A 12182-nucleotide genomic window follows, 5' to 3' on the forward strand; every position below is an offset into this window, starting at 1 on the left:
TCCTGTCCAATTGGTAGAGCATGGCGCTTGTAACGCCAGGGTAGTGGGTTCGATCCCCGGGACCACCCATACGTAAAAATGTATGCACACATGACTGTAAGTCGCTTTGGGTAAAAGCGTCTGCTAAATGGCATTTATTATTATTATCTTCCAACTGGGAGTAGTTTTTTGGGGGAAAGTTACCTGAATTATGGAACCCTTTGCAAAACCAAAGCATAAAATATCATTCAATGCCATGATGCTGACATTGACCAGTGAGATGACCATCCCATAATAACTGACCTGTGTTGCAGGGCCCCTTCTCATGGTCAGCCTCTTCAGACCGGGAGTGCTGTCTGTGTAGACCCCTGTTAGGGTTGGTTTCACCTATCACACTGCACTGCCACCAAGGGGACTGCCTGGCTCTCCTGAAACACAACACACACAGAGAACCATCAGGTTTATGCATCCCCTTCAAAGATTAAATACCCAGTCATTAATCTCGGTTAACCCACAACTAAAGTCTCATGTAATTGGTCAGCTGCTGGATTAAGTTCTGGGTCCATAAGTGTTAAGAGAAGAGATGAAGAGATGCTAGAACTAGTAGTGGAACCAGAACGAGGAGCTCCACCCTCTCTCTTTACAAGTTACAGGCAAGTCTATGGGCTAAATGTCCCCTCCCCTTCCGAGAATTTGAAAGATGCTAAAACCTGCAAAATCATGATTTGTCCAAATAACCAGACGAAAAACCCAAGCACCGAAACTATTGCTGCTCGTTAGCTATCGGTAGCCATAGTATAAATACAGTATCTGTGTCTGTCAGATCTACGGTACGATTTATGCTTACGTAGTCTGCCCACAAGATTACCCAGTCATGGATAATCTTTCATTATTGAGGTCTCTCTGTGTGTGTGTGTGTGTGTGTGTGTGTGTGTGTGTGTGTATGTATGTATGTATGTGTGTGGTGTGTGTGTGCGTGTGTGTGTGTCTCATACCGCATTGAACAGCTCGGTGGTGAGGCCTAGGTAGTTGTGAAGGGCTAGGAAGGTCACTCTGTGCAGGCGCACCATGATGATCTAGAAAGGACAACAAAAAGTAACAACGGTAGAGCAGTACAGCCAGGCTGTGTCCCTGAAAATGTTGTATCTTGCGGTTAACAGAATAATGTTTCAATTGCATACAAACCAGTCAGGGGTGTAATCTCCAGTATTAAAGCCCTGTGTAGCTCAGTTGGTAGAGCATGGTGCTTGGAACGCCAGGGTTGTGGGTTCGATTCCCACGGGGGGCCAATATGAAAAAAAATGTATGCACTCACTAACTGTAAGTTGCTCTGGATAAGAGCGTCTGCTAAATGACAAAAATGTAAAAATTTGAGCGATATTATATAATGGCTGATTTCACGGTGTACAGACCACATCCCAAATGGCACTGAATCAGATGGGCCCTGGTAAAAGTAGTGCACTATATAGGGAATAGGGCACTATTTGGGATGCATCCTAGGACAGTCTGTCATTGATAGTAACAGTACCTGGATAATGCGGACCAGAGTCTCTGGGTATTTCTCAAACACACACTGGAAGGCAGCAGCTGGAAGACGCAGTATGGTAGAAGGGGTTGCAGCTCTGGCAGATCCAGTCTTGTAGGGGGCTGAGTGACCCTAAGATGCATTGGGTGGTAGAGGACGACAGGAATTCATTCTATCTTTAGTTCAGTGGTGGCTGGTGTCACTTTACATCAGAGGACGGGCTCATTGTAATGGCTGGAATGGAATAAATGGAGTGGTATCAAAAACATCAAGCACATGGTTGTCCATTCCAGCCATTACTATGAGTCGTTCGCCCCTCACCAGCCTCCTGTGTCTTAGGTACTTATCAGAGTGGAGCGGATACATAAACATGCGCTAGCTGAATCAGAGAGTAAATGACAGAGTGGAAAGCGAAACAAAAGTACAGTGATGACATCCAGGATACTGAGCAGACTGTGGACACTGTCTCCTGGCAACACCTCCTTCACAACCACATCTGTCCCATCCTATAACAACAAAATACATCTAATTTGCATTTGACTGTCATATTTTACATACATAATACATGTAGTTGTAAATGCATCGTAATGGCGGAGATCCCTTCACCTCATGATCTTGGGATGAAACGTTTGTCAAAGATGGAATACAATTTCCTTTCTATCACTGCAAATACCTTCCTAATGTTCCTATTCATTATGAGGTGAAATAACATTGGCTCCAGTACCAGATAGATATAGCATGTGGGGACCTTACACTCATGTATGCTGAGCTCCAGACGGCCATCTTGCACCACGTAGATGCTGTCGTCGATGTCCCCAGGACGGAAGAGTGGCTCCATCTCATGGAGCTGCACAAACACCATGTGACGACACAGCTCCAGGAACAGAGGCTTCTCAAAGTGGCCCAGGACTCTGGTGAGATGGATTACACAGGGGTTATCACTCATAGGCTTTGCTAACACAACTGTTGGTAATGCAACACTTTACAACATGAAAACCCATCATTTACTCAGTCTAGGTGAGGGATACTCAAATCTGGACCTTGAATCCAGGTACACTTCTGGGTTTTGTTTTTACCTGGTAGTTAAATGAACTCACCAGGTGCCCCGGGTCTAAACCACTCCCCCAGACTTTTTTGGTTGTTTGTTGTTGTTTAACACGTTTTTTTTAAAACCTTTATCCAGGCAGTCAATTGAGAACAAATTCTTATTTACAACGATGGCCTGGACTAAAGAGCAAAAATGATCAGTGTAACTGGACTCGAGGTTCAGATTTCAGTATCCCTGGCTGTAGTCACAGAGAGAAGTGCCACAGTGTGACTGTCTGCTGCACTTTGTAACCAGACACCCTCTGGCCACTGCACTTGCATACTTGAATAGACTCACCCACAAACAAGGAGGCTACACTACACACCACTGTAAACAGATTGTTCGTGACAGGCATAACAATGCTTTAAAGTAAAGTAAAATAAGGCCTGTATAAGACCTGAGTATATCAAATATCAAATTTGCCTGATCTAGCCTAGTTCATCAAACACTCAGCAGGTACATTTCAGGATTGTTTTCAAGATCTGGACTTTTTGCCTAGCTGTGCCTTGATTAACAAACTGACAAAACAGACAATTCACACAGGCATACCACTCTACTGACGTTTCCCTTGCCTTAATGTGTCTATGGAAGAATACGACTATATTTCCAATCAATTACGTTTAATCCCAGATATTAAATTGGTGCTCATAAATCCTGCAGTGGACGGCTATATGGCCACTTGTGTCACAACTGCCACAGAGCTCAATAGACTGACAGACAAACAGATGAAGTCCGGCTATGCGGTTTTGTAGCCATGCAGTCAAATAAACTCAAAGGATTTGCACTACACTGGTTAAATGAAAATATTATCACTTACTGGCTCGTATTACCAAACGTTCCACTTCTCCACTGTCAACGTTTTGTACACATGTATTTTCAATCCAATTCACTGCCAGTATCTGGAATTTCAATTGGCTACCACTGACTGAATCAAACCAATAAGAAAACGTTTTATTCTGACGTCGGGGTCATCAAGTGCGCTCTATCTTCCGGTGGGCACTGTTCAAGGTGAGTGTATAGAATTTCCACATTATCGCTAAAGTGACATTAATCGAAGTCATGTAGGTAGTGCCTGTCGTGGTTTTTACTCAAATGTTAATCTAGCTAGCTTGCTACTTCAACAATGAATGTCCGTACAGCTGTTTAGAAACCGAGTGTGTTGATGACCCATGTGTTTTGCTAGCTACGGTAGCTAGCTAGCTAACGCGTGCTATCAAAATACATGGGACAAAAACCATCTAACTAACGTTAGTTATAACAGCTAGCAACGAAACTATGCATAGAGGACAATGTTCAGACGTTTTTTCAATTATTAGCTATCTCTTCAGGAAGAATCACAACATCGAACATGTGGTAATTAGTGTCTTGTCTAACGTTAACGGTACAAGCATGATAACATATCGACCGTTAATTACTAGTAGCTAGCTAAAAATAGTTAGCGAGAAAGCCAAGCAGTAACGTTAGTAGGTAAACAATTGACTCATTTGCACACAGGGTAACAAACTGAAGTAAAGCATATACCAATTGATTTCTCATTCTTCATCTTAGTCTCATTTACTCAATTTAAACTAACGTGAAAGAACTGATACAAATAAAGGTAGCAAGGTTCACCACAGTGAGGCAATAACGGCAGTGAGCTATTGTTTCCAGAGTAGGCTTAAACTAACATTATCAGTTGTAATCTCGCCCATTTCATTGACTCCATACAGATTTGCCGTCCAGCTCGAGACCAAAACTATTCGATGCGATGGGTGTATTGAGTGCTCTTCGAAGGGGCCTTGTGAGAGGAGCAGATCGAATGGCTGAATTCACCAGCAAGCGTGGCTCAAGGACTCACTACAAAGGCAGAGGGGCACAGCCAACGGGAGTACTGACCTCCAGCAGAAAATTTGTTCCAGTACAGGCAATGATCCCTCAGTTTGTGGTGCCAGACTTGGAGGGATTCAAACTCAAGCCCTACGTGTCGTACCGCACCCCGGCTGGAACAGAGCCCGCTGTCACCCCTGAGGGTCTGTTCTCTGAAACTGTGGCCCCACAGATCCAGAAAGACTTTGAGGAAGGCTGCTTTGATAAGGAACAGCTGGAGAAATACGGGTTTGAACCCACACAGGAAGGAAAGTTATTCAAACTCTACCCCAAGAACTTTATACGATAAGTAGGCCACCCAATCTGATCCATCTGGAACTCTCTTAGCTTTAAGGATAATTTTGTTTGTGTTGGGAGGTCAAGATGTTGTTTTACTGGACCCTGGTGTATTGTGAATGTGCTTGCTGAAAGTACTAGTATTTGCTCTTCTAATTAAAACATGTATATTATGTTGTTTTACGCTTCTTTAAAAAAAAATCTGACATCAATATGCATGTTGGCTACAGGTTATTAGAATGTAGTCTAGGTTTGCACTGAGCAAAATCATTATGGTCAATTCTTCATAGTACAGAAATGCATGATTTTTATCCAACTAAGCTTAATGTCCACCAAGTCTCACATACACAAAAGACAAACCTGGGGATCCAAATACAGTATTTGTATTGTAAAATCTATATATACTGAACAAAAATATCAACGCAACATGTAAAGTGGCCTGTGTTTCATGAGCTGAAATACATTTTCCATACACACAAAAAGCTTATTTCTCTCAAATTTTGTGCACAAAATGTTTGCATCCCTGTTAGTGAGCATTTCTCATTTGCCAAGATAATCCGTCCACCTGACAGGCATGGCATATCAAGAAGCTGATTAAACAGCATGATCATTACACAGGTGCACCTTGTGCTTGGGACAAAAGGCCACTAAAATGTGCAGTTTTGTCACGCCACACAATGCCACAGATGTCTCAAGTTTTGAGGGAGTGTGCAATTGGCATGCTGCAGGAATGTCCAACAGAGCTGTTGCCAGAGAATTGAATGTTAATTTCTCTACCATTTGTCAGTACATCCAACCGGCCTCACAACTGTAACCACAACAGCCCAGGACCTCCACATCCGGCTTCTTCACCAGCGGGATCGTCTGGGGAGGGGGGTGCTGAGGAGTATTTCTGTTTGTAATAAAGGCTGTTTGTGGGGAAAAACTCATTCTGATTGGCTGGGTCTGGCACCCCAGTGGCTGTGCCCCTGCCCAGTCATGAAATCCATAGATTAGGGCTTTATTTATTTCAATAGACTGATTTCCTTCTATGAACTGTAACTCAGTAAAATCTTTGAAATTGTTGCATGTTGCGTTTATATTTTTGTTCAGTAATATATACATGAAAGTGCTCTCGAAGATTTGACAAGAAAAAGTTCTGAAAAAATGATTTAAATTGGTGCTGGTTGTTCTGTGTTTTGTTTGAACATTCAAATAAGTCCTCAAGGGTAAAATATCATATGAATTATTCTCTCTCTGCCTCCTGATTTCATGGGCTTGACCAATGAGACAAAAGTCTCAAAAACTTATACTTTGCTGGTGTTCCTGCCTGGCAACCCTTTCCCATTGCTCCTCTCTCTCCCTCCTGGGCCTTCACAGTGCAGGCGACCTCCTGTGGGGTCCAGTCCCAGTGCCACACATGCAGCATGTGGTCATCAGACACTGCAAGGTTGGGACAGGGAGATGGGCCTGCTACAGAGCTAGCAGGTATGTAACGTGATGTCCTGCATCATCATGTCGAAGCTGGCAGTGGGAGATTAATAATGAATCCTCAGGTGTCTTCCTGTATGTCTCTGTATGGAATTGTCTAGGCTCTGTGGTCTCCAGGTGAAGGCTCATCCGGGGACAGGCAGGACCAGTCGGCCCTGTAGGCCAGGGAGTTGTGGAGGATGTAGGAGGCTAAGACGGAACACACTCCTCTGCTCCCCTCTAGAGGAAGGAGTGAAAAATACAGGTTTGACACAATGACAAAACATTAACTGCTCTTACAATTAGTACTTTACAAAAACGTTTTGTTGAAATGCCCCTTTAAAAATCAATCAGAGAGAGTTGTGGTAAAGGGGTAAGTTTTCATATGCGCATCATGTCCCTGTCTAGCCCCAGCTCCCACGCTTTGCTCGAAGGTGAGGTGAAAGTACCTACCATACTCTGCTGTTGAGATCTCTGTGTGGTTCAGTACAGGGTGACAAAATGCCACAATATTGACTGTTATCCCTGCTTTAAATGGGTTCACAAGAAAATATCCCAATAATCTAAACATGTGTGAATCAACTGTCAAATGATGTAATCTGTGTGGGAATTTGGGGAGAGTATGTGTAAGTTTGCATATATTTGACTCTGAAAAGATTATTCCCAGATGTTCCTTTTTTTATCGCTTTGGTACTATTTTCACAAGTATGTGGAGAATTTTCAAAACTCCAAACTGGCAACACTTGTAACGAAGCCAGTCTTTCATTCAAAATCTTTCATTGTGCATTAATTTTGTTTGTAGACATCTTTCACAACACAACCATTGATCCAAAATATGTGTACTGTGAAATATAATTAGTATATTGGTTTAATCACCAAAACACAACATAATGATATCTTCTCAGTTTAGTTATATTTCATACAATAGCAAAACATTTAAGATACATGTTTCAAAATTGATCTTTGAATGTAGTATGCTACAGTAATTTAAATTACTGTACATTACACTGTTTTCACATTAGGCAATACAGTTGCACTACCCATTAAAATTGACTGAACATCACATTTCCATAATTTCTATCCCATGTGTGATCAAAGATGTGATCATTGAAGACATCGTTCAGAATGTAATCAAATTAAAGAAACAGTGTTTAGCTGGGTGATTTGAAAAGGCATAATCAATTGATCAATAATAAAATAATACTCAGCAAAAATGTTTCTTTAATTTACAATCTGTAGAAACTATGAGAATAGAAAGGTTCAAAACGTGTGTAAAACATCACAGCACAGTTGAAAAATATATGGCAATTAGAAATCAGAACTGGATGGTGTTCAGCGATAGATGGGAGGGGTTGAGGGTAGCTAAAGGGTTAAAAAAACATGAAAAATATACTGTGAAATGTAAATTATGTAGGATGTATCAGCTGGAAGTAGAAGTCTAAGGACTGTTGTCCATTAGTTTACTCCAATTAGGAGTGGGGTTATAAAGAAGGAAAATATATTTAATACATTAAAAGATATACACTACTGTTCAAAAGTTTGGGGTCACTTAGAAGCGTCCTTGTTTTCGAAAGAAAATCTTTTTTTTTGTCCATTAAAATAACATCAAATTGATCAGAAATACAGTGTAGACATTGTTAATGTTGTAAATGGCTATTGTAGCTGGAAACGGCTGATTTTTAATGGAATATCTACATAGGCGTACAGAGGCCCATAATCAGCAACCATCAGTCCTGTGTTCCAATTGCACGTTGTGTTTGCTAATCCACGTTTATCATTTTAAAAGGCTAATTGATCATTAGAAAACCCTTTTGCAATTATGTTAGCACAGCGGAAAACTGTTGTGCTGATTAAGAAGCAATAACACTGGCCTTCTTGAGACTAGTTGAGTATATGGAGCATCAGCAATTGTGTGTTCGATTACAGAAACAAAATGGTCAGAAACAAATATCTTTCTTCTGAAACTCGTCAGTCTATTCTTGTTCTAAGAAATGAAGGCTATTCCATGCGATAAATTGCCAAGAAACTGAAGATCTCGTACTACGCTGTGTACTACTCCCAGAACAGCGCAAACTGGCTCTAACCAGAATAAAAAGAGGAGTGGGTGGCCAAAATGACAATGACCCAAAACACACGGCCAAGGCAACAAAGGAGTGGCTCAAGTATAAGCACATTAAGGTCCTGGAGTGGCCTAGCCAGTCTCCAGACCTCAATCCCATAGAAAATATGTGGAGGGAGCTGAAGGTTCGAGTTGCCAAACATCAGCCTCGAAACCTTAATGACTTACATTTACATGACGCTCTTATCCAGAGCGATTTACAGAAGCAATTAGGGTTAAGTGCCTTGTTCAAGGGCACATCGACAGATTTTTCACCTAGTCGGCTCGGGGATTAGAACCAGCAACCTTTCAGTTACTGGCACAACGCTCTTAACCACTAAGCTACCTGCTGCCCCAGTGTACTTGGAGAAGATCTGCAAAGAGGAGTGGGACAAAATCCCTCCTGAGACGTGTTCAATCCTGGTGGCCAACTACAAGAAATGTCTGACCTCTGTGATTGCCAACAAGGGTTTTGCTCCTAAGTCATGTTTTGCAGAGGGGTCAAATACTTATTTCCCTCATTAAAATGCAAATCAATTTATAACATTTTTGACATGCGTTTTTCTGGATTTTTTTGTTGTTATTCTGTTTCTCACTGTTCAAATAAACCTACCATTAAAATTATATACTGATCATGTCTTTGTCAGTGGTCAAACGTACAAAATCAGCAGGGGATCAAATACTTTTTTCCCTCACTGTACGTGACCAATAAACTTTGATTTGATTTGTTGCATACAGTACATCTCTGATCTTGTTAATGTCCAATTTTTATAAAACTTATTGTGAAGTAAAATCATAAGTCATCATCTTAGTAGTACATTCGAGAATAGAACATACTTTTTGTTTCTACTTTACAGACGTTCTGTACATTTTCATTACAGTTTTTTTCAATCACTTTGGCAAATTTTTCAGATGTACAGTATTACAAATAAAACTGTAAGCTGATAACACTTGTACTGCCCCCTATCATATGTTCAGAACTTTTAAGTGTGCATTCATTGGGGTTTCACACATCTTTCACCCCTGAGTCATTTATGCAAAATTAAAGTTTTCTGTGAAATACCATGAGCACATTTTGATTAGTCACCAGTACATCAGAAAATGATATGCTCATCATTTAGTCATTTTAACTACCATTAAATACTATAGCAAAAAATACAAGATACACATTTCAAAACTGTTCATTTTGAAGTGCTGAATAGAAAGAATAGTTGATGGTAAATATAATTTTCTATATAGCATTTGACGATAACTTGACATGCACAATGGCAGGTTATGAGCATGTTGAGAAATATGTCAGTCTTTCAGTTTCATTATCCTTATACAGTACATACATAAGATAAATAATCAGAAATGGGGGTATTGTAAAGCAGTTGACTACTGTAAAAACTTAGCAAGGTGTTGTATGCCATTTTAGGCCCATGCAACATTGTACAAGATCACCTTTTCTATGTGACTTGTCAACTGATACAGTATCACCTGTCTCACTACTTGAAATTCATCAGCTAATCATCGGATAATGAATGGAATATATTGTTATACGCAACCCAGGTATTGCAGCATTGGCTTGTACGCTACCGTATATTTTAATCGCTATGGTACTATTTTCACAACTATGTGGTGAATTTTCAAAGCTCTTAGTACAGAACTCCAAACTGGCAACACTTATAACGAAGCCAGTTTTACATTCAAAATCTTTAATTGTGCATTCATTTTGTTTGTAGACATCTTTCACCACACAACCATTGATCCAAAATACAAGTTGACTGTAAAATATAATGAGTACACTGGTTTAATCACCAAAATATCCTGCTGCTCTGTATCATTCCATTTCTCCAAACGTCAAATTTAGATTAGGGTGCATTGGGTGTCCATTCCAGTGTTGCCGAGGTGGTGCACTCAGACCGGTCGCTCAGTAGCCCAGTCAAATCAGAGCGCCGGAGGGGAGCAACGGGAGGAGACGTGACAGTACCCCCCCCCCCCCCCCACCCCCCCGAACGCGCGGCTCCAGCCGCTGGATGTCGCCGGCCAGGAGAACGACCCCGAGGCCGGTCAGGGCGGTGACGGTGGAAGTCCCGAGTTAGGTTGAGGTCCAGAACGTCCCCAGCCGGAACCCAGCTCCTCTCCTCATGACCATACCCCTCCCAGTCCACTAGGTAATGGAGCCGTCCCCCACGGAACCTGGAGTCCAGCAGGTCCCTCACCGCATACATTACATTACATTACATTTGACATTTAGCAGACGCTCTTATCCAGAGCGACTTACAGGAGCATACGCCGGACTCCCGTCAATGTCCAGGGGCGGAGGAGGCGTACCCCGGGGAATGGCATCCACCAGAGGACCAGGAACCACTGGCATGAGGAGAGACACATGAAAAGTGGGTGAGACACGGTAGTGAGGGGGAAGGAGCAGCCGGTATGATACCTCATTTATCTGCCGGAGGACCTTAAACGGCCCCACAAACCGGGGGCTCAGTTTCTTGCAGGGCAGGTGTAGAGGGAGGTTATTTGTGGACAGCCAGACACGATCCCCAGGCTGGAATACAGGGGCCTCATTGCGGTGGCGGTCGGCTTTTTCCTTCTGCCGACGAATAGCTCTCTGGAGATGGACATGGGAGGCATCCCAGACCTGTCCGGCCCTGTGGAACCACTCGTCAACAGTGGCCGCATCGGTCTGGCTGGGTGTCCAAGGGGCCAGGACCGGCTGGTACCCCAGGACACACTGGAAGGGAGTGAGCCCCATGGAGGAGTGAACAAGGGAGTTCTGGGCATATTCTGCCCAGGGAAGAAACCTCGCACACTCACCCTGCCGGTCCTGACAGTGGCAACGAAGAAACATTCCCAGCTCCTGGTTCATGCGCTCCACCTGCCCATTAGACTGAGGCCTATACCCGGAAGTGAGGCTGGCCGTGGCCCCGATCTTTTCCAGGAAAGCCTTCCACACTCGGGAGGTGAATTGGGGGCCACGATGTCCTCCGGAAGTCCATAATGCCGGAAGACCTGTTGGAACAGGACCTCAGCGACCTGGAGAGCAGAAGGAAGACCAGTTAGTGGGAAAAAACGGCATGATTTGGAGAACAGATCTACGACCACCATGACTGTGGTGAAGCCGTCAGAACGTGGAAGGTCGGTGACAAAGTCTATGGACAGGTGTGACCAAGGTCGCTGAGGCACTGGGAGAGGAACTAGTTTTCCTGCCGGGGCATTCTGAGGTGTCCTCGTTTGGGCACATACGGAACAGGAGTTGACATAGCGGGACACATCAGAAGCCAAGGTGGGCCACCAGTACTTTTGTGCTAGAGAATGCAAGGTGCGCGTAATACCGGAGTGCCCTGCCGTAAGGGTGGTGTGTGCACAGATCAGCAGGCAGACACTGGTAGGTAGATACATGCGCCCCGGAGGGGCGTTGGCAGCCGCCGGGTCCTCCTGAGCCGCCAGGCGGATGTCTTCGTCCGCATCCCAAACGACAGGGGCAACGATGAGAGACGAGGGCAGGATAGGGCCCCCCAGATCCTTCCTTTCTCCGGTATGGTGCATCCTGGAGAGTGCGTCAGATTTCACATTCTGGGATCCCGGGTGGTAGGACAGAATGAATTGAAATCGAGTAAGGAATTGGGCCCACCTGGCTTGACGAGAGTTCATCCGTTTCGCTGCCCGTATGTTCCAAATTCCGGTGGTCAGTAAGAATCCAGAATGGATGGACTGCGCCCTCCAGCCATTGTCTCCATTCCTCCAGAGTGAGGACCACCGCCAACAGCTCCCTGTCTCCAACTCCATAGTTCCTCTCTGCGGGGGTAAGCTTTTTAGAGAAAAAGGCACAGGGATACATTTTCTCTGGCTTACCATGCTGCTGGGAGAGGACCGCACCCACGCCCTCCTCCGATGCGTCCACCTCCAGGATG

General features: G+C 43.6%; 2 protein-coding genes across 3 annotated transcripts; one reads left to right on the top strand and one right to left on the bottom strand.

Moving 5' to 3' along the window:
- Positions 1-287: 287 nt before the first annotated feature.
- Positions 288-3462, bottom strand: LOC311144786 (patatin-like phospholipase domain-containing protein 7). The gene is made up of 5 exons (XM_084180908.1): positions 3409-3462; positions 2258-2415; positions 1508-1636; positions 975-1055; positions 288-407 (listed from the first exon to the last, which is right to left on the bottom strand). Exons 2-5 carry the CDS (start codon positions 2345-2347, stop codon positions 363-365), a joined length of 345 nt encoding a protein of 114 aa, XP_084037034.1. The 5' UTR covers positions 2348-2415; positions 3409-3462; the 3' UTR covers positions 288-362.
- Positions 3463-3561: 99 nt separating this feature from the next.
- Positions 3562-4906, top strand: LOC311144785 (large ribosomal subunit protein mL41-like). 2 transcript variants are annotated; one of them, XM_084180906.1, is made up of 2 exons: positions 3562-3599; positions 4301-4906. In XM_084180906.1, exon 2 carries the CDS (start codon positions 4339-4341, stop codon positions 4744-4746), a length of 408 nt encoding a protein of 135 aa, XP_084037032.1. In that variant the 5' UTR covers positions 3562-3599; positions 4301-4338; the 3' UTR covers positions 4747-4906. The 2 variants fall into 2 exon arrangements, with proteins under 2 accessions (XP_084037032.1, XP_084037033.1); XM_084180907.1 differs by lacking the exon at positions 3562-3599 and adding an exon at positions 3616-3944.
- The last annotated feature ends 7276 nt before the right edge of the window (positions 4907-12182 follow it).

Source organism: Coregonus lavaretus (assembly GCF_964263955.1).
Source record: "Coregonus lavaretus genome assembly, chromosome: 17".
In the NCBI taxonomy this organism is placed as follows: Eukaryota; Metazoa; Chordata; class Actinopteri; order Salmoniformes; family Salmonidae; genus Coregonus; species Coregonus lavaretus.